The following is a 21,926-nucleotide window of genomic DNA, read 5'->3' as shown; positions in this document are numbered from 1 at the left end:
GCATGTGGTTACCCACACTGAAAACCGGGGACCTTCAGTGACCCCATTCTTCCTCTTCTGTTGCGGGCCCTGGCAAACAGTCCTGTGGGCTCCACCTGCTCGGTAGTTTCGGATCTGAGCACCGTCCGGCTCCCAGACCTCATCTCCTGGGCCTTCCCCTTGACACTCCCTTGGGCCACGCTGGCTCTCTTGCTTCTGTGGGACTGGCCGGTGTTGCTACCCTTTGCACTGCCTCTTCCCTCGGCCTGAGCTGCTCTTCCCCCAGAGTCTGCAGGGCTCCCCCTCACCTGGTGCCAATGTGGCACATGGGACCTCCACTGAGGCCTTCCCTGGTGACCAGCTCCCTCCTTGCTCCCAGCTGTGCTCCACAGCACTGTTGCTCCTGGAACATTGTGTGCTTTGCTCATTTATCTCGGTCTGCCCACCCCCTCCATCCCGTTAGAATGTAAACCCCACGAAGGGAGGGACTTTTGTCTTTCAGGTCCCTGCCAGATGCGCAGCATCTGGGTAGAGGCCTGCAGCTCGGTGGACTCGCACTGGCGATCTGCGATTGCCAGAAGGGCATGTGTGGGATTGCTGTCCTATGGAGCGTTGAGTAGGTACTTAGGGTGGACCAGCGACCACACTGTGTGCTCGACCTTTTCTCTCTGGAATCTTCCCAACTGTCGTCTTAACCCCACATTGTAGGCGAGCCACAGGGGCCTAGAGAAGTTACACGGCTTCCTGAAGGTCCCACAGAGTGGCCCTCTCTATGGTGGCATCTGCTGAAGGCGGCCTGTGTGGGAGTAGGGCAGGTGCAGCCCAAACAGTCATCGTAGTGAGAGGGAACCTTCTGGACCTGCTCACTCTCACGTTTGATGCCCACGTGTCCGTGAGAGGGGCGGCGCACCCCTTTCTCCGGGGGTTACCCCCTTGGATCCTGGCAGCCCGCCATCCCCACTAGCGAGCGGCAGAGCCGGGAACTGAGCCCAGGGCCGTGTACTGTTCTTTCTTGCTCTGCTCCTGAAGCCACTGTCCTGACTCCATGCCCTGTGGCTGCTCCGGAGCCCAGCAAGCACTGTGATACTGGTCACCTCTGGGAGCATGGCGGAGGGCCCTTTCTGGGGGAGACTCTTGAGAGTGCTCCTGGGATGGGGTCTGCCCCCTCTTTCAGCCCCAGAAGCAGGGAGGCCCGGGGCTGTGTCAGAGGCACAGGCAGCCAGAGGTGTGCTCAGCCTGGAGGCCCTCCTCCTGTGTGCAGGTGTTTGCTGGCTCGTGTTTTGAGTCTTTGGGTCACACCTGCTCTTTACGGAATGCCTGAGGCAGGCCCAGTGCCCTGCTGAGCCCTTGGACAGCGGCTCACGGTCAAGTTGCCTCTGCCCTGGGTCCAGGCCCGTGCTATCTGCACCCTGGTCTGGTGGAGAGCCCCCAGGCAGCCCACCCATCCGTCTTGGGCTGCCCCGTGTGCAAAGGTCTCTGGAGTGGCTGCCCTATAGACGTTCCTTCTCTCCTTTGGAAGCCAGCCGAGATTCCTAACAAGCGGCTTCCAAACCAGAAGAGCAGGGGTGAGGCCTCTGCCAGGTGTCCTGTGCCAGGCCTGAGGGCTTCCTGTGGCAGGTGTGCGCTGACAGCTTTCCCTGGGACAGTGAGGAGAGCAGCTCTGTCTCCTCCTGGGTCACCGTGTCCGTGTCTGGGTCACAGAAGGGAACAGCAACACCAGCTGCTCAGAGTTCACGCCATTCTGAAGTGCGGGGACTAGAAAGTCAGCCGGTCTGCTCGGGGTCCCTGCCCTTCCCGCAGAGTCCTGGCCCTTCAGGGCCTGCTGACCCCTTAGCTCACACCTCCTGCTGTGCTCCCCTCCCCGCCCCTGCACAGCCTCCGCCCTGCGCAGTCCCTCCTGCTCTCCCCTCTGCTGGAGAGGGTGCACACGGTCCATACCTGCCTCCAACTTTCCACTCACACCTCAGCTCAGAGGCCACCCCCAGCCCCAGCGCTTCCCACACGGCCCTGTCAGAGCCTCCGCCACCACGTGGCCGTGTCCTGTTTGCTTGTTTATCATCTGTCCCCCTGTCGGAACCCAAACTGAGGCAGGCGATCTGACTCGCTCCCCTGCAGGCCGCACCAGGCCCAGTGCCTGGCTCCGTGCCAGTAGCTGCCTCCTGACCTCCTGACCGGCCTCCGGTCCCCTGGTGTACCCGCACTCAGCTGCGGCCCAGAAGCCGATGACCCTCCCCCTGACAGAGTGTCCGAGCGTCAGCAGTCGCCTCACGCCGGGTCACCTGCCCACACCGTTCACCTCCTTCATCTCAGCATGAAGGCATTTTACCGTCTCCTCCTCGCAGGAAGGACACTAAGTGGGAGCCCAGGTCCCTCCAAGACTAAGCTGCAATCCCATTAAAAATTATTCACACAATCACACGCACACACACACGCGTATGCTACCCATGTGTGAGTGTAGCCATACCAAAATTTAGCCACTCTCCAGTGAAGACACCTGGTTCACGCTGTTTCGGGGTAACAGCGCTTGCGTGATTCCACCAAGCGGCCCAGAAGTGAGGCCTCCGTTCCTGTCCTGCAGCGCTCAGCACGTGCCTTTCCCGCTTTCTGCCGGTGGGTGGCGCTGTAGCCACAGAAGTCTACTTAGGGGTGCACTTTGTTTTCGTGTCCCTGTGACTTAGGGGGCAAGTCGTGGTTGGGGGGAAGCAAGGGCAGATTAAGGGGCAAGTCTTGGGGTGGGGGGAGTCGGTGCAGATTAGAGAAGCCACAGCCTAGCCCTGGAACCTTTCCCAGCCACTCTGGTCCCTTGCTTGCTGAGACCTGGCTCTGGCATGTTTATAGGAACAGAAACTGGAGGAACCCACCCCATGTTCCTGACTCACCCAAGAGGGGTGAAGGTGCAAGTTCCCTGACTGTCCCTCCAGAGCGGCAGGTCCGGTCGGTTTGAGGGGCCCCAGGGCATTGGTGCGTCCATGAGGCGGCAGGTGGGCTCTTGCACAGATGACCACAGGAGGTTCCACCAGGGCTCAGAGTGGCCGTTACTACAAGCTCAGTGTCGCCAACCCTTGGATGAGGGGTGCTGCGAGGACTAACAGGGAAGGCGAATACCAGAGCGGGCAGGGCCGGATGGACAGGCTCCCACCCCAGCTCCCCATCCAGCTTGGGTGGGCCCAGACTCCTGGAGAAGAGGGCTGGTTTCCAGGAGAAAGCGATAGACAGGCCAAGTGCTCTGTTTGGCAGTGAGGGTCTGAGGTCCCCCTACTGAGAAGTACTTTCGGGAACATACACCAAAGTGTCCCTTCAGTCTGGGAAACAGCCCCTGGTACTGAAAACGATTTACGTGAATGGACGCGCATCACAGCGTTGCTTAGAGTAAAAAGAAATGGACCCAGCTGGAGCCAAGACTGCGATCATGGAATATTCCGTTCTATTTGGCCATGAAACACACTTTTGCAACAGAGGGTGTGTCCATTGTGGAAAGTGACAGTGACGTCTGTGGTGGAAACGGCCATGCAGAAGCACGAGCAAGTCAGGTTCAATAGAGAACAAGCCCCAGTGTAGACTGTCGCGTGCCCTCCAGACATGGGTGTACTCCGTGGCCACGTCGATCCCTTACCAAGGGGGTCCTGGGTGGCTGGAGACCAGTGATAAACACACACCTGGTGCCCTGTACCCTTTTTTTCCTTGGAGTTTTGAGTCCTGCACTATTTGAAGGATAAATAACAGTTAAACAAAGGAACACTGATTGCAAAGCATCGTTTGTAACACAGGCAGGTTATGTTTCCTTGTTTCGAGCGGAGGAAGAAGCGGGTTGTGGACACGTCTGTTGATGTTTGCATGAGCCTGAGTAACTGCAGAGGAACCAGGGAGATCCGTTCTTGGGGAGAAGAGCCTGGGAAGGAAGATCCCGAAATAGAAAGCTGGGTTCTCTTCCGATGTGAGGAGTGATTTTCCCTCCTCGGTCTACTTCTCTGTGTACTTCCCAAATTTTCCATGATGAGTATGTCTTTTTTTACTTTTCATTATGGAAGTGATGCACGTCTTTTGTAGAAAAATTAGAAAAAAAGAAGCCACTCCCCACCCTCACTGCTCAGAGAATCCGCTGGCGATTGCTTTAGGGTGTCCCGTGAGGCCTTGCTGTGTGTCCTGCGGCTTTGCAATTAGGAATGTGTGATGTCGAGAAATGGCGTGACTTTCACAGTGGGCGAAGAAGGGCCGCGTTCGAGGAGTGCGGCCAGGGCTGGTGCTCACCTGTCTCTGGTCTCCGCAGGAGCGCTGTGTGGCCGCCCTGGCCCGTGTCGAGCGCACCGACTTCCTGTCCCCCATGTGCATTGGCGAGGTGGCGCACGTCAGCGCGGAGATCACCTACACCTCCAAGCACTCCGTGGAGGTCCAGGTCCACGTGATGTCAGAAAACATCCTCACAGGTAACTTCTGCACGTGTCTCACCAAGCCAGCTCTGGGTCCCTGCCAGCAGCAGCCACAGCCCGTGCTGACAGGGGGCTTGGCCCTGACGTCCTCTGTGAGTGACAGTCCCTCTGTTCCCAGCCCTACCCCTGAGCCGACACTCCTGCCATCCTAGTTCTGCAGACAGGGACAGGTTAAGCAATGAGTGTGACAGCGAGCTCGCCCAGTGGGACTTGGGCTCCCAGTGCGCAGACCTTTCCCTCCTGCCTTCCCCAGGAGGAGGCCCCAAGACCAGCTCCTCAGGGGCAGAGGGGTGGCAGTGGGCTGGGAGGGCACAAGCCACCCTCCAGCCCCCTGCTGTCTCCCCCCCACCCCCACCCTCCTTGCTGTTCCCTGGATGGGGACCACCGGCGGGTGGGGGTGGGGGAGTGGGTCGCTTTCCCCTGCACCGGGGCCCTGCATTCCAGGCTTAGGCTGAAGCTCCCTCTGCAAACCTTTGACTCTGGTTTGATCTGAATATTCTCTTTCTCCCAGTGGTAACCATGGAAACCCCTTTTCATCCTCCCACGGGGCTCTGCAGGGGAGTGTGGCTCTGCTTTGCACTCGCTGCAGCTTTGTATAACCGGGCTGCTGACGGGGAAGGCAGGCCCCTTTGTCCCCTTGCTGTCCCCCTCCCTGCCCCAGGCCACCCTGTCGTCCCACATAGTCCCACGCAGGGGACAGTCCACGCTGCTTCTGGAGGCGGGAGCTGCCTGGGTCCTTGGGTCCTCCTCCTCGTGCCCCTCGCTCCTTCTTTGGCGGCAGTGGCCTGCAGCTGCCCTGCTGGGAGAGCTTACAGGGGCTCAGGCTTCCCCTCCCCGGGCCTGGAGCCCAGTTGTCCATCTGGAACATCCGGTGTCCTCAGCAGGCCTGGCCACAGCGTGGTGAATGGGTTAGCCGAATGGGGGCCCGTGGCCCTGGAGCACACAGCCTCCCTGTGCCCTGTGTTTGTGTCCAGGCCCTGGGGGAGCCCGTAGCTCTTACATCTAAGGGACCATGGATGTCGCATGCCGCAGCCCAGAAAGGGATACCTGGGCGTGGTCTTCTCACCACGGGGCCTTGGAGTCCCCTTGGCCCAGGCCCTGGGATCGAGGGGAGCTCATTGTCTCAGCTGCTGTCCGTTTCCAGAATCTTCTCCGTCTGATGGCATTCCCAGCAGTGTGGCTTTCTCATGGTGATCAGCAGCAGGATGGCAGCGACTTCAGATGGGGGCGGTCTGCCTTCCAGATTTCTGGCCCCAGAGGAAACCCTGAGGAACTGAGTAGCATTTACCTTTGGCGAAAGGGGAAGAGGCCGAAAGGCGAAAGGGGAAGATGGGCATTCTTGACTTGCAGAGCAGAGCTCAGCCCCGCAGCGTTGGGCCCTCAGCACGGTGACTCTCAAGGGGACCTTTTTGGTTGTGTGGCATCCGGGGGCAGGTAGGGCAGGGATGCAGCCGCACAGACTGTGTGCAGCGGGGGCGGGGATCCCCACCACGAAGGGGGACCCAGTCCAACGTGTCCTTGTGCCGGACGAGGCTGAGAAGCCCTGTCCTCCACCATGAACTCCGGAGGAAGGAGTCATGCTTTCCTCTTCCCCAGTGGTAAGAGCTTCTCTTGGCTCGCAGCCGGTGGAGAGCTGACAATGCAGGCGAATGAATGATGGACTGAGCCGAGGCTGTCGGGGAGATTTGTGTTTCTGTCCAGAGACGGGAAGCTGACGGAGGGTTTTGTCTAGAAGGACACGCTCCGCCTGACTTCTAAGGGGTTGCTCCCATCGTGGGGCAGGGGCTTCTCGCCCGGGGCCAAGGTGGCAAGATGACAGCCCTCTACCCCACCCGAAAGGATGCTCCCCGCCCCCCAGCACCTGGTCGCTCGGCCTTGGTTTTGCTCCTTCCCTGCAGGGTGGGCACGCAGAGCTGACAGGCCCTGCGGGGGACAGAAGGGGGGGTGAGGAGAGGGGCTGCGGGTGTCCAGCCTCACGGGCAGGTGTGGGCTCCGTGACCCCACTGTGCTCTGCTTCTCCAGACGGGGCCTCCTGACCCTCAGGCCTCCCTAGTACACGAAGCGGCCGGCCACTCTTGGAGCCCCGAGGGCCGTGGCCGTTCTCCGTGTGTGGGTTCTCTAGCCCCACAACCTCCAGCTGAAGGGCCAGGAGCCGCCTCTCTCTCTCCACCCCCACCGGTCCGTCTCTCTCAGCTCTGCGTCTCTTTCTGTCCTTGCCGCGTCTGGGCGTCTGCATCTCTGTCGTCCTTCCTCTGTCTTTCCGAGTGTTGACCCGTGCAGATCGCTCTTATTCTGGGACCCCACGTCTCTCGAGGCCTCCCTCTCTGTCCTGACGTGTGTCTTTCTGTCCACATGTCTAGAACACGAGGGCAGGGCTGGTGGCTGCCTTGTCCCCTGCGGTCGCCCCTACTGCCTGCAACAGTGCCTGGCCCCTTGGACCCAGGGTGACTCTGACAGGGGACGGGGAGGAAACGGAGACCCCAGGAGGCAGGGGTCCCCTGTCCGGTGTGTCCCCCTCCTCTGGGGCTGTGCTGCCTGCCCGGAGGCAGCCAAGCGAGCACGCGCCGAGGCAGACAACCGGCAAACCTCTGCCTTCGAGTACGTTCATTCATCTCCGGCAACTGTCAAAATATTAAGCTAACTGGGACCTGATTGTTGCAAATTGCTCCAAAAAATAGCTGGGAGCGCTTAAGATTTTAAAAGAGGTGTGTTTAATGCCGCAATTGTCTTTTGATGGTTTTATTAAATGACGGAGAAAGTACAATTAGCATGTCTTTCCTCATTTGGCCCGTGGCGCTCATCTGGGTCTAAAGGAGGGCCACTCGGGTTTCCAGGGAAACCGGCCTGTCAGGCTGGCTCTGGCAGAGTCAAACAGGAAATCTTTATTCCCAAAAGCAGGTTGTCAGATTCACTCTCAGTCAAAGTGCAGTGAAAATATTTTCCTTGTTACGGGCCTGTGGTTCCCAGGCACGGAGAGCCTGTCCCCATGGGGCCGGTGGTGCAGGCCCGGCGCCGGGGGCTCATCCTTCTGTGTGACCACAAGGCTCAGCTCCAGCCTTGGGGCTGTGTTCAGGGGCAGAAGCAAGAGGCCCGGCCCCCTTTGGGAAGGCACCAGGTCAGAAAGCACTGCTAGGAGGGGAGCTCCACGACGGGCTTTGCAGAGGACACCTGGCTGCTGTCCACCCTGCCTGCTTGTGTCCTTCATGTCCTGCAGATGTGCTCTTCTCCACACGGAGGATCTTCTGTGTTGAGGAAGCTACATTTTAAGGCATCTTTGCAGACATTTCCCGGAAAATACTAGAACCCCGGAGGCGTAGGTCTATGCACACAATAGCACCGAGTTGCTGTGTGACCCTAGGTAGACCCCTTGACCTCTCTGGGCTCCGGGCTCCTCCTACACAGGGGAGAGGCGAGGGACCATGCGTCCCCAGACTTTTCTGGCTCATGGTTCTCAGCCCAGGCAGGCCTCCCTGGTAGGCCTAAGGAAGGTTCTGTTTCCTGTCACTTGGCCCACAGTGGGGCTGAGCAGCCCACCGCCGGCCTGTCAGCACTCCACCCGGATTGGAGTCCTGAGTTGGTGGTCGGCGGGCGGCCGCAAATCCAAGCGTCTGGGGTGAAGCCTCCCACCTCGCGGGACGGGCCTTGCCCAGGAGCTGTGCAGCCACACCCCAGCTTGTGGCCCAGCAGCGGCCGCTCCCAGGGCTGCGCATACAGGCTCTGGCTCTGTGTGTCCCTGAGCCTCTCACGTCCGTGGGCTGCTATCCTTTGGGCCTTCTCTGGCAGGAGCTGCTAGCCTGTTCAGGAGGCGGATGTTCCCTCGCCGAGCACAGGTCTGCTGGATTGGGTTGCAGACACTCGAGCTCAGCGGAGCTGGAATGCTCTGGCTCTGTCCCCTCTTCTCTGGGAGGCGGCTGGAGAGGGCCCCACCCGAGAAAAGCCGGTTCCCCAGCCTGTGATCTGAAGTCTTTCCAGCAGCCTCCAGGGGGCAGCACTGGGCTGGGTTGGGGCAGCTCCCCGTGCCCTGGGCCCTGGCTCCCACCTTGTGTCCCAGCCCCACCCGCCCTGGGCTCGCGCTGCGCCATCACTCATGTGTTTTTTTTTCTCTGGAGGTACTAAAAAGCTGACCAATAAGGCTACCCTGTGGTATGTGCCCCTGTCACTGAAGAACGTGGACAAGGTCCTGGAGGTGCCTCCAGTCGTGGTAAGGAGACCCCCCTTCTGCTTCTCTCCAGGGGGCAGATGGCAGAGGCTACCCAGACGTCCCAGGACAGCAACAGCGGGGGGCTGGGGGCCGGCGCTGCCCGTGGAGTGGGCTGTCCCTGGCTGGGATCTTCGTGCAGGCTTCGCTCGTGGATGACCCTCCCGGAGGGCCCTTCCTCATGTCCCGACCAGAGCGGGTCAGGACGGTGCCAGGTGACGGGTCCTTCTGAGAGAACCAGGACCTCCCGGCTGTGTGGCCCAGGCCAGCCGCTCCTCATCTCAGCCCCTGACGAGACGGAGGCTAAGATATCTCTGTTTCCGCGTCTTCCCCTGCCGTCCTTGGTCCCCTCACTGTGGTTTGCTGCAGGCAGAACCATCTTTGCACGAAGGGAGCCTGTTGTACAATTCGTTCCCAGCCCGCTGGGCACGCTTGGGTGGGCAGCCTGTTGGTGGGTGAATGTTGAGCCGATAGAAGGATTTCGTTCCTTCCTTAACTTTGTGGTGCCCGAGTCCCTGCATATTTCCAAGACATGTATGACAGTTCCCTCGGTGGAGGCCCGTGGCTCTGTTCTCACACCTAAGCTGTTCTAGAGGAGCCATCCCGTGGCTCGGACGGTGGCTGCCTTGCCACGAGCATTTTCCTGTGCAAAGAACAGATTTTTGTAAAATCAGTGTAACTGGGAACCACAGCCGTGGGCACTGGCGCCTGCTCTTTTCGCACGGAGCTCACAGAGAAGCTGGGTCCTGGCCTCCTCCTCACCGGGACGCTGGCTGCAGGCCCTTCCTGCTCCGAGGAGGCCTGCTCTGGCTCCGCGGCCCACCTTTCCACTCCCTGCACCCCTGCAAGTGTGACCCTCCGGGGGGGCACTCCCTGGAACTCCCCACCAGCCACACCTCTGCCCATGGCAGCCCAGGTTCTGACCCCACACCCTGCCTGGAGCCCTGGGGGCAGGCGAGGCCTGGGTGGCACGTCTCCCCAGGTCGGGATGGCGGCCTGCGGGGCTCTAGTTGCCACAGTCTAAATATCTAAAAAACTCTCTGGAGACAGGGGAGACAGGGTGCTTGGACCTTGGCCTGAGTTGGATGGGTGGCCTGTGCTGTGGTCCCATGAAAGAAGGGACATCGTGCTGCCACCGGATGACGGCGCTGGCGCCACCCGTCCTTGCACGAGCGAGGGGTCCGTTCTGCTGCAGCCTTGCTTCATCCAGACCCCGGGTCTGTCGCGGTCACGTGCACGGCTTCAGTTTGGACATACTGTTCTCGCCAGAACGCTGCCCTTCCTTGCTGCCCCGCCCCACCCCTCCCTCCCGCATGCTCTCTCCCCTCCCTGCCGGGGGTGGGGGCAGGACCCTACACTCAGGAGTGAGTGATTTTTCTCTCCGGAAATTACAAGCATACCCACCCCCGCTTTCATCTTTTGCGCCGAGCCCTGGGTACTCGGTCTGTCACATCGCAGGGAAACACGACCTAATTATCGAGCTGCTTGCATTTCCGGACACCGCACATTGTGGAAGTCTCCCACAGGCCCCTTCTCTGCTTCTGCACCTGATGCTACACGTTCTGGGGTTGATGCTGAAGGAAGGTTCCGGGGCTGAGCGCATGAGCCTTTGCTTCCTCTGGCCCCTCGGGGCCAGGGGGCTGGGGGGCCGAGAGCTTCGGGTCTTCCCGTCCTCCCCAGGGAGCTCACCCCCACATCCCTCGGGGGCCCGGAGCTTTCCCAGCCGCTTTGCTGAGCCGGCCTCGATAAGACACAGACACCGACTCTGCCCTGTGGAGGCGGCCGCGGAGAGGGTTCCAGATGGGAGAAGCCGCGCAGATCCTAGCTGCGGGGGACCCCGGTACTCACGGGAGCCTCGTCCCCCAACACGTGCAGCCCCGCAGAGAGGCCTTCGGTGGGTGTGAGATACAGGTCTGCTCTTTGCCTTGTCCTGATCCACCCTGGAGGACTCGGATGGCATTTATGCAGGCAGCGTGGCCACAGGCTTTCTCATCCCCCCAGCCCCGAATCCCACCATCCACCTTTTACAGACCACTGTCCTTTCTTTGAGAATACACACATCTCTCTGTCCAGGTGTGTGTGTGTGCCACGGACATGTATGTCACACGTATCAGAGCACACACTCACGTGTGCGTAGAGGGACCCCCTGTGTGTCTCCCTGAAGTCACCGGTGGTCGACCCCCCACGGCAGTGTCTGGGGTCAGGGGCTGCCACTTGGCTCCACCCTCTTCTCCAGGTAACAGGGACCTCAGAATCTCTGCAGTGACCCAGGAGAGGCTGGGGGCATCCGAGAGCAGACACTTGGGTTGTGGGTTTTTTTCTTTTTCCCGGTGTCAGAATGTGCGCTCAAGTTCAAAGTCTGCCCCGGCTCTTGGACCTGTGGGCTGAGCTGGCTAATGATTCACATCAGTGGGGCTGGACGAACCCTTGGGGGTGAGCGTGGGGTCCCAGCCCCATGTTGGGACTTCCAGTGGCTTTATCCCGAGTCAGAGCCGGCTGGCTAGCATTGGGAGGAGGCTGTGTTTCCTCCGTCTTCTTGGCTCTTGTCCGGCTGGGGCCGCGCCAACCGCGTGCGAGGGCCCAGGCCCAAGTAGCAGGCTCACACGGCCAGGATTTATGAGGCTCGGGAGGTTGGCTGGTCCTTAAAAAATATCTCTTTAAAAGGCATTTCTGGAGGACACTTGAGTGCAGCCGTGAATTTCACCGGATAGGTACAGCACAGACTCTGCTTGCACACTCTTGACTGTGGACAGTGGGACAGGAGGCTGCGGTTTATTTATGGAGGAAAAGGTTGAATTATCCACCATAACTTAAACACTTGGGGTTTGTTTCTTTTCTTTTTTTTTTTTTTAGTGGGGGGTTTGTTTCTTTTGAACAGACTCCTCAGCTCCTTTCTTGGCCTCCTTGGGAGACAGGTTCTCAAGCCTCAGATCATGGTAATTAAGTCACAGACTGGTGTTCCAACCCTGTGCGATTTGGAGCAGAGCCATGAGCAGGAAATCAGGATGTTTAAAACGGGCTTTTGAAAGAAGGTCCAAAATTGTCATCTAAAGTGAACTGCCCAAGTCGGAGAGGCTGTAGCGGGGCGTGGAGAGGGGCCCATGGGGCCCTTCGTGCAGAAGCTTCTCCATCGGGTCTGCTGGAAATGCCACTGGAGGGAAGGCAAGGGGAGATGTCGGAGCTAACGGAGGGGAGGCTGGCTGGGCGTGGTCGGCAGGGAGGGAGAGGGGCCTCGGGGAAGCTGGCCACCGAGGACCGGGCCTGCGGCTTTTCCAAGGGGTCCCACACAGGGCTTGTGTATGTGTCCTCCACTGGGCTTGGGGACAGGGCCCTTGCTGTCACATCAGCGAAACCCAGCATCTCCTGCTGTGCCCTTTGGAACCCATTTTTGTGCCAAATTTTATATTCATGTTTATTCTTAACTTCTTGGGTCCGAACACCTGTGATCCATGATGACAGCATCGGTGGGACTGTCGTAGCTTTCGTGTGCGTTCCCGCAAGTGTGCAGCCTGTCGGGCAGGCTGGGAGGTCTGCGGGGGCGGGTCGTGTTGAGGGGAGAGCAGGAAACCTGTCGGTTTCCCATGATTCTGTACTGTGTCGGGGACAAGTCCTAGGAAGGAAGGGGCACGTGTAAAACGTGACAGAGGTTGTTGACGGGACGTTTGAACGGCAAAGGGCTGATGCGTTCAGTACTGAGTCCATCCCCCAAGTCCTGTTAGGCTGAGAAGTTGGGCTAATGCAGTCGGAGGGGAAATATGGCTCGTTGGAAACGTGGCACATGGCCTGGGAGAACTTTTGTCTACACGTGGACATGAAAACAACGGAGGAAACACAAAGTAAACGCTTGAGTCCGCTTATCTCTGGATACATGCAATTTTCACCTTCTCTATGTTTATATTTTTATATTTATTTATTTTTAAAAAAGATTTTATTTATTTGGCAGCGAGATCACCAGTAGGCAGAGAGGCAGGCAGAGAGAGAGGGAAGCAGGCTCCCTGCTGAGCAGAGAGCCCGATGCAGGGCTCGATCCCAGGACCCTGAGATCATGACCAGATCTGAAGACAGAGGCCCAAGCCACTGAGCCCCCCAGGCGCCCCCGTTTTTATTGATTATATTAAGTCTTCCCAGGACAGGGATGGGTGGCTGCGGTTGCGTGCCCGGAGACCATGCCAGGAGAGACTTGAGGCTGGGGGGCCGAGCCATGCCTGTGCAGGGAGGGTGAGGGCCGGGAGGCCAGGCTCGCTGCTGCTGGCCTGACCGCGCGCTCCTCTCGGCAGTACTCCCGGCAGGAGCAGGAGGAGGAGGGCCGGAAGCGGTATGAGGCCCAGAAGCTGGCGCGCATGGAGACCAAGTGGAGGAACGGGGACATCGTCCAGCCTGTCCTGAACCCAGGTAAAATCTGGGGTGCAGGGCGGGGGGTTCACTTCTGCTGGCAGGTGCCGGATGCGGCAGGCTCCAGAGCACTCTCCCCTTGGGGTCGGTGCAGCCCCTCACTGTGGATGTGGTCCTCACAGCCCTATACCCTGTCCCTGCAAACCCGTTCCCAGTCGCACCGTCAGCGCTGAGGGGGCGGGACAGCTCTGGGGGTCCCAGCAGGCCGTTGGAGTATGAGGCAGAGACCCCACTGCTTGGGCACACGGGACGAGCCTGTGCCGTCGTGTCCGTCCCGCAGGGTAGCTCAGGAGCACATTTTTATGGGGTTTCCAGCTCCTAAAAAACAGGCAAATGGCAGCAGCTCTTTCCACATTTCTCCTCACCAGCCTGGCCCTCACGTCTGTGGGCCTACGGCTTCCCCTCAGGCCGGGGCCTCCGGGTCATTCCCTCCCATAGCCAGCGTCGGCCAAGTGTCTGCCCAGAACCCACACAGAGAGGTCCAGGCTGGTTTCCTTCCAGATGGGACTTTCCTCCCCAGTCCTTAGCAGGCCGCTGCCCTGGGGCTCAGACCGTGCAGGGCAGGGTCTCAGGAGGTCTGTCCCCCTCAAGGCCACCGTGAACCACTGGGTTGTGTGTCTCCACCACACACACACGAACACACGTCATCCGAGGGGAGAGGATGCGAGAACATGCCGTGTTCTGTGTGGGGCTCCACGGGGTGAGCCCTCAGGGTGCCCTGGACACAGGTGTGTCTGAGTTCCACGTTTTGGTCCTTGACAGCCGAGGACCTGTCCTGAGTAATCCCTTCCTCGCTGATGTGCCCCCGTGTGCCCTGGGCCCCCCTCCCCCCATGCTATGCCCCAGCTCCCGCTAACCAGGATGACGGTGGACTCCAGGACACAGACTGGACTGGGTTTCTGGTCCCCCCGTCTGCCTGCCCAGGCTTCAGGCCACATCCAGCATCAGGGCAGGGGGGCTGGTGACCACCCAGCAGCTGTGTGAGTGAGGACGGGACCACCTGGGTTCGTCGGCAGCGCCTGCGTAGTGCGCGCAGGATTCTGCAAATCTTTCTGTGCCCTCACGCGCATCTCCCCCTTATCCTCCTCACTCTCCAGCTTCAGCCTGTCCACAGCAAAGGCCGGTTGCCTGTGAGTGGGGGAGTCTTCATTGTCTTTTCACATCTGCTTCGCAGCAGACGCCAAGATGATAAATTACTTGTTAGTATTCGTAAGACAGAATGTTGCTGGAATAGATGATCGGTTTCTAACACAGTCACCCAGAAGATGGGCCTGGGGTCACTCCTGATGGTGGAGGGTGGCGACCATGCCAGACCCGGGCTCTGCTCTCGTGGCGGGGGCAGGCAAGCCTGCTGGTCAGGCAAAGACATGGGAGACTGCCAAGTGACGTAGGGAGAGGCGATGTCTTAGGAAAGGTACAAAATTGGTGCTGAAGGTATTCTGGAACAGAGAAGCTGGAGGGGCTGAACGGCAGCCCTCCCCCTGAAGACCTGTTGTGTCCCGCCCATCCCCCATTCTGGACTCTTATTTGCAGAAAGGGTGTTTGTTACGATTAAGTTAAGGATCTCAGAACGAGGTCATTCTGCATTACCCAGCTGGGTCCCTAACGCAGGGACCAGCGACTGTTCTCATTAGACAGGAGGGGAGAGATGGTGTCAACCCAGTGGCAGCAGGGATGGGCTGGGAGGAAGTCTGGGCGCCAGGTGGGGGCTGCTGGGGCGCTCCTCTCTGTGGGCCCTTTCTGGCGAGTGCTTGGGGTGGGAGCCAGTCCTGGATGCCTCCTCTCTCTGGGAAACAATATAACGCTCACGGTTTCCAGCCTAGGTCCCCTCATGCAGGGGGTTATTTATTTCCTGTTTGCTCTCCTGCCTGACTGTGAATCAGATACATAACACTTCTCAGAATCTATTACCCTCCAATGCTTTAGTCAAAGGAGATATTCTGCACCTCAAGATTTCTTTTCTTTTCTTTTCTTTTTTTTTTTTTTTAAAGATTTTATGTATTTGAGAGAGAGAATGCACAAGAACACACACGAGCTGGGGGGAGGGAGAAGCAGGCCCCCCACTGAGCAGGGAGCCCAAAGTCGGCTTGATCCCAAGAGATTTATTTATTTATTTATTTATTTAATTTATTTATTTATTTATTTATTTATTTGTCAGAGAGAGAGTGAGAGTGAGTGAGCACAAGCCGGGAGAGCAGCAGGCAGAGGGAGAAGCGGCCCCCGCTGAGCAGGGAGCCCGATGCGATGCTGGGCTCCATCCCAGGACCCTGGGATCACGACCTGAGCCAAAGGCATGCTTAACCCACTGGGCCTCGCAGGCATCCCCAAAATCTCGTTTCTTGATAGATTTTTACAAACTTTTATTTTTATTTTTCTGTGTTCCAATAAGAATGCATCTTTCTCAGATGATTAGCTTAGGGACTGGCTTTTAAATGCTTCTTAAGGCAGTCACATGCCCATTCCTTGCTGTTTTTGAATGTGCCCTGCATTTCTGACCTCAGTGTCCTTGAAGAACTGGCCTCACCCTGGCAGGGCGGGGCTGGGCCTCTGCAGCCAGGCCTCCCGGGCCCAGAGGAGGGCAGGATGGGGTCCCCAGGACCCGCCAGCGGGGCAGGCGCTCAGCAGAGCGTGGGGTCGGCACTGGGGTCTTTGGAGCACTCCGGCCCCTTCCTGCAGGAGGCCCCCGCCACCCCCCGTATCTGCAGCCCTCTGTCAGGGTTGACATCAGAGCCCTGTCTGGGCAGGCTGTTGCCTAGGAGCTCCCTCGTGGGCTTGACCTTATCCTTCAGGTGTCCTTTCAGGGAGTCTGGGAGTTCTTCAAAACCCAGCTTTTTGTTTTGTTTTGTTTTGTTTTCTCCATCCGACAAGAGAAAATACAATTACCTTGAACTGTTTGATCCACAGCCATCAGAGGTCCAGCTTTGACAATGGAGGGACTGCGTGGCCATCGGAGCCGTTTGGGGGCAGTCGGGTTGATGACAAAGAACCCAGCTCCGGCTGCTGGGCTGGGCCCAGGCTCTGCCTCTGCGTGGTCAGCCTGACCACAGCCGCCCCCAAGAGTGCTTGGTGTGCATCTGGAGTCTCCTAGGATCTGACCAGGCCCCATCTTCCTGCGCCCATCAGCATTTGTTCTGGGGAGAGAGCGAGGCAGTGAGGGACACATTGTGGAGACTTGAGCTGCCTAGGTCTGAGTCCTACCTGCGCCTCCATGGGGACTTAATCTCTGCCACTGTTCCCAGGCTGTTAACAAAGGAGAGGGGAATTCTGGGTATGTTTATAGCCGTGTTGACACTCTCCCGTTGCTGCCCTGGGGACATCACTCGCATTCTGGGTGCTGCCATGATCTTGAGATCCAAACACTAGGTGCCCTGCCAGCCTGTGCCATGGCAGCCACCGCCACTGCGGAACCCTGGGACCTCAGTGCCCGAGCTCGTAGAGGTTTATTTCTCATGAAGTCCAAACCAGCTGTTCCTGATCAGGGGGTGCCCTGCAGGTGGGGCGGACTCGTAGCTCTGCGTCTTGAACAGGTAGCTTTTGGGGTTACCTCGGAAGGGGAAAGGTCAGGGGCTTCCCCATCTGGGGTTCGCATGGGTCGGGCTGAAAGCAGGTAGCGTTCCGCTCACACCTCTCTGGCAGGAAGGCGGCCTGCCGAGGAGGCCAGGCAGCGTGGTCTGGTGTGCGTGTAACCCCGAGGTATTGACTGGCTGCCTCTGTCTCGGGAGCGGGCCTCCTGGGCACACTGGTGTCCCCAGGAATAAGGACCATGACCCGCTAACAGAGGGGTTGATGAGCCCCTGGAAGCCTTTCCTTTCACGGACCAAAGCACGTGGAGACCGCAGTTGTCCTTGGAGAACTCTCACCTGAGCGGCCGGCACCTGGACGCCCTCCGTGGCTGCGCAGACATCGTGGTGCTCGGTTGCGGGCATCGAGCTGTCTCATGGCCTAACCCCACTCCTTTGCCGTTCCAGAGCCCAACACGGTCAGCTACAGCCAGTCCAGCCTGATTCACCTGGTGGGGCCTTCCGACTGCACCCTGCATGGCTTCGTGCACGGAGGTAAGGAGTCCGCGGCTGCTGCTTGCTCACGTCTCTGTCTCCGGGAGCCAGGCAGCCGTCTGACCCGGTTTAGGCTCCCATGTTTGATGAAGCAGAAGTTTAAACTTTTAAGAGGCTGCATGATAAATTGCTGAAATACAGTCGGCGCCGGTTTTTTAAATTGGAAACGAAAGTGAGGTGGCTGGCTCTCCTGACAGAGGGTCACACACAACCCTAGAAGCTGAGAACCACAAGGTGTGTAGTGGCCTCGGGTTGGGGCAGGGCCGTTTGGGGCAGTGATGTCACCAGAGAGTAACAGTGTGACCCGTTACTGAAGCAGGGCTGCTGCGGCATGTTTTTGGCTCTGACGTTCTCATTTATTTCTTCCTCTGGTCAGATTCCACCTTAAACAATGTAGACCTTGAAGTTCCTAGCTTGGGAAATATAGGGGACTTAGCCCCAGGTTCACAGCGGGACACTTTTTACTTTAATGGAGAATTGATTGATAGATTGTAATTTAGAGAAAACAGTAAGCATGGGCACAGTGCCATTCACTTAAGCTCTTGCCTCCAAGGCTGGAAGTACCAAGCTCTCTTTTCTTTTCCTCTCAGAAAACTCCTATTAATCCTTCAAAACCCAGCTCAAATGGTACCACTCTGTGCAGGGTATGTTGATATTTCCACCCAGGGTGGCTCAGGGCAGTGCTCGATCTTACTTTGTGTAGGTTCTAGGACTTCATACAGCGTCGAGCAGGCGCTCTCCTGAGGTGCATTCCATGAGCGGGAGGCACAGATCACATCCACATTGAGGAATACGGGATAATAGGTCCTGGGCCTGTTGGAGTCAGAGAGTGCGCCCCAATTTGAGAAATACTTTTAAAGTTTGCTTCTTTTTTTTAGTTAATCCTCTTTGGTGTTTTTGTCTTTTTTTTTTTTTTTTTTTTTTTTTTTTTTAAATTTCACGATTGTTTTCCTCCTTCAACTAAACGTTGGCTGCAGTGTCCTTTAATCCGATTAACTTAGATCCTACCCATGAAACTGGTACTGCCCAGGCCCAGGTCTGTGGTGGTGGTCAGAGCATCTTTGTACCCCAAGGACAACTGTGACCCCATAAGCTTGCTTGTCTGCTTTTCCTCACCAGCCCTTGCCTGCCTCCTGGAAGTGGGAGGCCCCTCTTCTGAGCGCCCCATCCGGAGCCCAGACCCCATCACTTTCAGCCTCACTGAGCTCCATTCCACCTGAAATCAGTGAAGCTGTGCCAGAATTTTTGCTTGTCTTGTCCGTATGTTGGAATTTTGGGAGAGGTGGCATCTCCACACTTCGCTGTCTCCTGGTTGACAAGCCGGTCTCCCTCCACACATGCTGGACGGCGTGAGTGAGGGAATCGCTGCAGATCTAGGACCCGTGCTCTGTCACAGAGCCTGAGCTGCTTCCTTCGAAGTAGGCACGTTTCTTTAAGAAGCACGTTTAAGGAACGTTTATGCTGGCTTTGTGGTATTTAATGCCTATTTTAGTAGAGGTTTTTGTGCCCACAAGTTTAAAAAAAAAAAAAGAAAAAAGCCAAATATTTTCCCCAAGCGCAGTCATCTCTAAATAGTGCCTAGTAAGCCACCAGGAGCGAGTGAACAAAATAAACGCCACGCTGAAAACACCTGCAAAGACCTGGGATTTCACAGCGTTTTCCTACGGAGAGGAAGCCCGCAGTGCGAGGGGTGTCTGAACGCGCGTCTCCATCAACGTCCTCTCTAACCTGTAGCTCAGTCAAGCCAAGTGCAGGAAATCGTGAGCTGAGATGGAGGCTAATTCGTCTTTTATCCAGTAATTCTGGACCGTGTATATGTCTCTGAAAAACTCTCGCCCTGTCTGGTTTTCTGTGCCTTTCACACACCGGACAGTGTCAGCCTTGCAGCTCGGCCCGTCCCAGCACTTAAGAGCGCACGACGCGGACGCTGACTGTGCTGAACTGGGGCGGGGGGGCGGCCCCAGATGGGAGGCAGGAGTGTGGTCCGGTGCCCCGTCTTTTGTCCTGTCCTGGGTGCGCGGACAAGCTGTCCAGGGATTCACCGAGGGAAGCAGGAGCCGAGGGCAGCAAGCCGGAGGACATAGAGGACGTTGGTCCCATGCCGGGAAGGAGGGCCGTCTGCGTCTCTGTGGTTGTGGTCTCAGGGTCTCGGCACGAGTTCCAGCCTGGCTTTGGGCTTCTGCCTTCCCCGAGCCCTGAGTGAAGCCGCGCGGGCCCTTCCTCCTCTTCTGGCCTCCTGTCCCCTCCGCTCCCCTGCTGTTGGTTGTATCCCCGAAGCGGTGACCTGGCGGTTACTTGGGGGGTGTTTAGGTTCATGCCACAGTGAAGACCTGATTATAAACTCATCCAGACGCCCATCCTTGATAAACAGAAGAGGAATTGCTGGTCCTTCCCGAACATACTAAAGTGCAGGCATCTGAGCCCCAAAGTGAGCGTCTTTCTCCAAGGCCAGGACGGAGGCGAGGGCCACCCTGTCATGCGTGTTCATGTGGCTTTGGGGATTGGAGCCGCTGGCGTTAAACCAGAGGGACACTCGGAGGCCCCGGCACTGACAGAAAGGAGGGAAGGCTCTGTCTTTGCAGATGGCACAGTGACATACCTGGGCGACCCCAGAGATTCTGCGATGAAGATAACTCAGGTTATTAACTTTAGGGAAGCAGCAGCATCTAAAATGACCAATACTTGCCCAAAATAGAAAAACAACTTTTCGTTGTTTCTGTTTGTAGGCTTGTCTGTTGTCCCACATGTGTTTTGGGTTGAATTTTATTTATATCACAAAATACCACTTTTCAGTAATTTGCTGGAAAGGTGTAGGGCCAGTTTTGTCTGTTTGATTCGTCTTCTTCAAGGTCTTGTTCTTGTCTTCCGTTGGTTCCGGAGACAATTGCTGCTGCTTTCTTCCTCTGGGACGCTCCCTGCCTGGTCCTCTGTCGGCTCTCCCCATGGAAGGGGGTCGTGGCTCAGCATGGCCCGCATGCGACAATGGCGGGGAGCTCCCTGGGGGTCACCCGGCGTCACTCAGGGCAGGCTGGAGGAAGTGTCTCTGCCGTGAATTCTTCACTTCTGAACCTCTGGTGGCCTTGGATGTTTCTTGGGCGCTTTAACAAACCTTATTAACTAGTTTAAACCAAGGTATCCTACGGGAGGATCCAAAATGGCTTTTGCCAAAATGCAGCTGCCCCATCCTCACTTCGTGGGGGCCACAGCTCTGGCCGTGCTCCTCCTGGCTTGTGGCTCTGTCTCTCTGGGGGTCACTTGGTGGGCCGGCCGCAGACTCGTCGCATCGCCGTGTCTCCCACCCGCTCCGAACACCCAGCCCCCGTTGCCCTGTGGAATGCCTCTCGGTGTAGTTACACCTGCCGGACAGCCGTGCAGGATGCGTTTCCTTGCAGAGGACCCCCTCCGCTCCCCGCAAGATGGACTGCTCGTTCCCTGCACTGCCCTGTGCTGGTCATCCTCACAGAGTTTGTTTTCTGGTGGCTTCCTAGGGAAGGCGTATGTCAGCCGGATGAAAGGCTCAGCGGCTGTGCGGAAGGCCCCACATAGTGGCTTCCACCAGACAGACGACAGCTGCGCCCTGTGGGATGATGAAGCTGTAAGATGTCCAGGGCTCCTCGGGAAGCTCGCTGGTGTTGGTGACCCAGGCTCCCTCTGCCCAGTCTGCCATCCCTGGAGTGGCCCCATTTGGGTGGTGGGGGGGCATGTGGTGGCACCAGTGTTCCAGCCCGGAAGGCCGGGGGGCTCCCAGGAAGCGGCACCAGCCGCTCGCGTCTGCTGGTGGGTCTAGCTGGCCAGACGTGTCAGTCAAACTCGAGAGCTGCTGTAGGAGAGAGGGAGAAGTCATTGGGGGGCAGTCTCTGTGGGGGCCTCAGGAGTAGTTTTTCTGGATTTGGCATATGTCGAGCGTTTCCTGGCTGGGTGTGTCATTGTCTCCCCAGGGCTTGGAGGCATCGGTGCTCCTCTTTCGGCAGCCATGATCCCCGTTCCGAGATGTGGGGAGTCTGTGGTTCTCTCCTCTGCTTTCTGGCTGCACCTCGTCCTGTCCCTCTTCCCTGAGCCTCACGGCTCGCTCTGGCCTCTGCCCTGGGCCCATCCACAAGCTTCCTGCGCACTGCCTTCCCCAATAACATGGAATTGAGAGGTCCGCGTTTCCTGGGCTCCTCTCCTTTGCAGTGGCACCCCCCCCTGCCACCCCACCCCCCCACAACCCACGCTGCGCTTCACAGACCTGCCCCGGAGCCTGCTCTGAACAACCGCCCCCCCCCGGGGGGGGGGGTTCAGAGCAGCCCAGCTGTCCCGAGTCTGGGGACCGCGCTGGGGGGTCCCGGCTCCATCCCTGCAGCTTTCCACAGCCTCTTACACCTCAGTGCGCCCCCCTCTGGTGCATCTCCGTTCTGCCTTTTCTGCCTTTTCCTCCGAGTCTGCGCTTCTTTCGGGCTTCCGACCTTCTTCCCACCCACTTGCGGGTGTCCGCCCCAGGGGCCAGCTCATCCTTCCCGTGGTGTCTGTCGGTCCACTTTCCCGAGAGGTCGTGGATTGTGGTCTCATCCTCGCCGCCTGTCTGGACCGCCAGGGCCCTCAAAAATGCAGATGCCCGCCTCACCCCCCTGCCCCCCGGTTGGAGGGGTGCCATGTGGAGGCCGAGTGCTGGGGTCCTGGTGATTCTGACAGACGGGTCAGCCCATGAGTTACCAGCAGCTGCTGGGAACCTGCGGCCCTGGGGAAGAGGCCACAGCTCGGAACAGTGAACCGTGCTCAGACCCGGCGCCCAGAGTGTGTCCTGCCTCGGAACACTATTCCCAGTGGTCCCCACTGTTCCCCGGCGTCCTTAAATGAGCAGCCAGTGCCGTGTCGTGCTAACGACTTACAAACTAG

General features: G+C 58.2%; 1 protein-coding gene across 5 annotated transcripts in view; it reads left to right on the top strand.

Annotated features, from left to right (window-relative positions):
• Positions 1-21,926, top strand: part of ACOT7 (acyl-CoA thioesterase 7) — a 95,030-nt gene that overhangs the window by 32,644 nt on the left and 40,460 nt on the right. For all 5 annotated transcript variants that reach the window (XR_006601639.1, XM_045063646.1, XM_004768679.3 and 2 more), the window contains exons 3-6: positions 4,247-4,403; positions 8,516-8,607; positions 12,882-12,996; positions 16,965-17,051. Coding sequence is in view for 4 of the 5 variants with exons in the window: in XM_045063646.1 (XP_044919581.1) it covers positions 4,247-4,403; positions 8,516-8,607; positions 12,882-12,996; positions 16,965-17,051 (451 nt within the window). In the remaining variant the exon portion in view is untranslated. The remainder of the gene's footprint in view (positions 1-4,246; positions 4,404-8,515; positions 8,608-12,881; positions 12,997-16,964; positions 17,052-21,926) is intronic.

This window comes from Mustela putorius, unplaced genomic scaffold (assembly GCF_011764305.1).
Source record: "Mustela putorius furo isolate JIRA1106 unplaced genomic scaffold, ASM1176430v1.1 tig00003853_pilon_pilon_pilon, whole genome shotgun sequence".
In the NCBI taxonomy this organism is placed as follows: Eukaryota; Metazoa; Chordata; class Mammalia; order Carnivora; family Mustelidae; genus Mustela; species Mustela putorius.
Note: the sequence above shows the minus strand (reverse complement) of the source record. Positions and strands in the feature narration are given on the sequence as shown.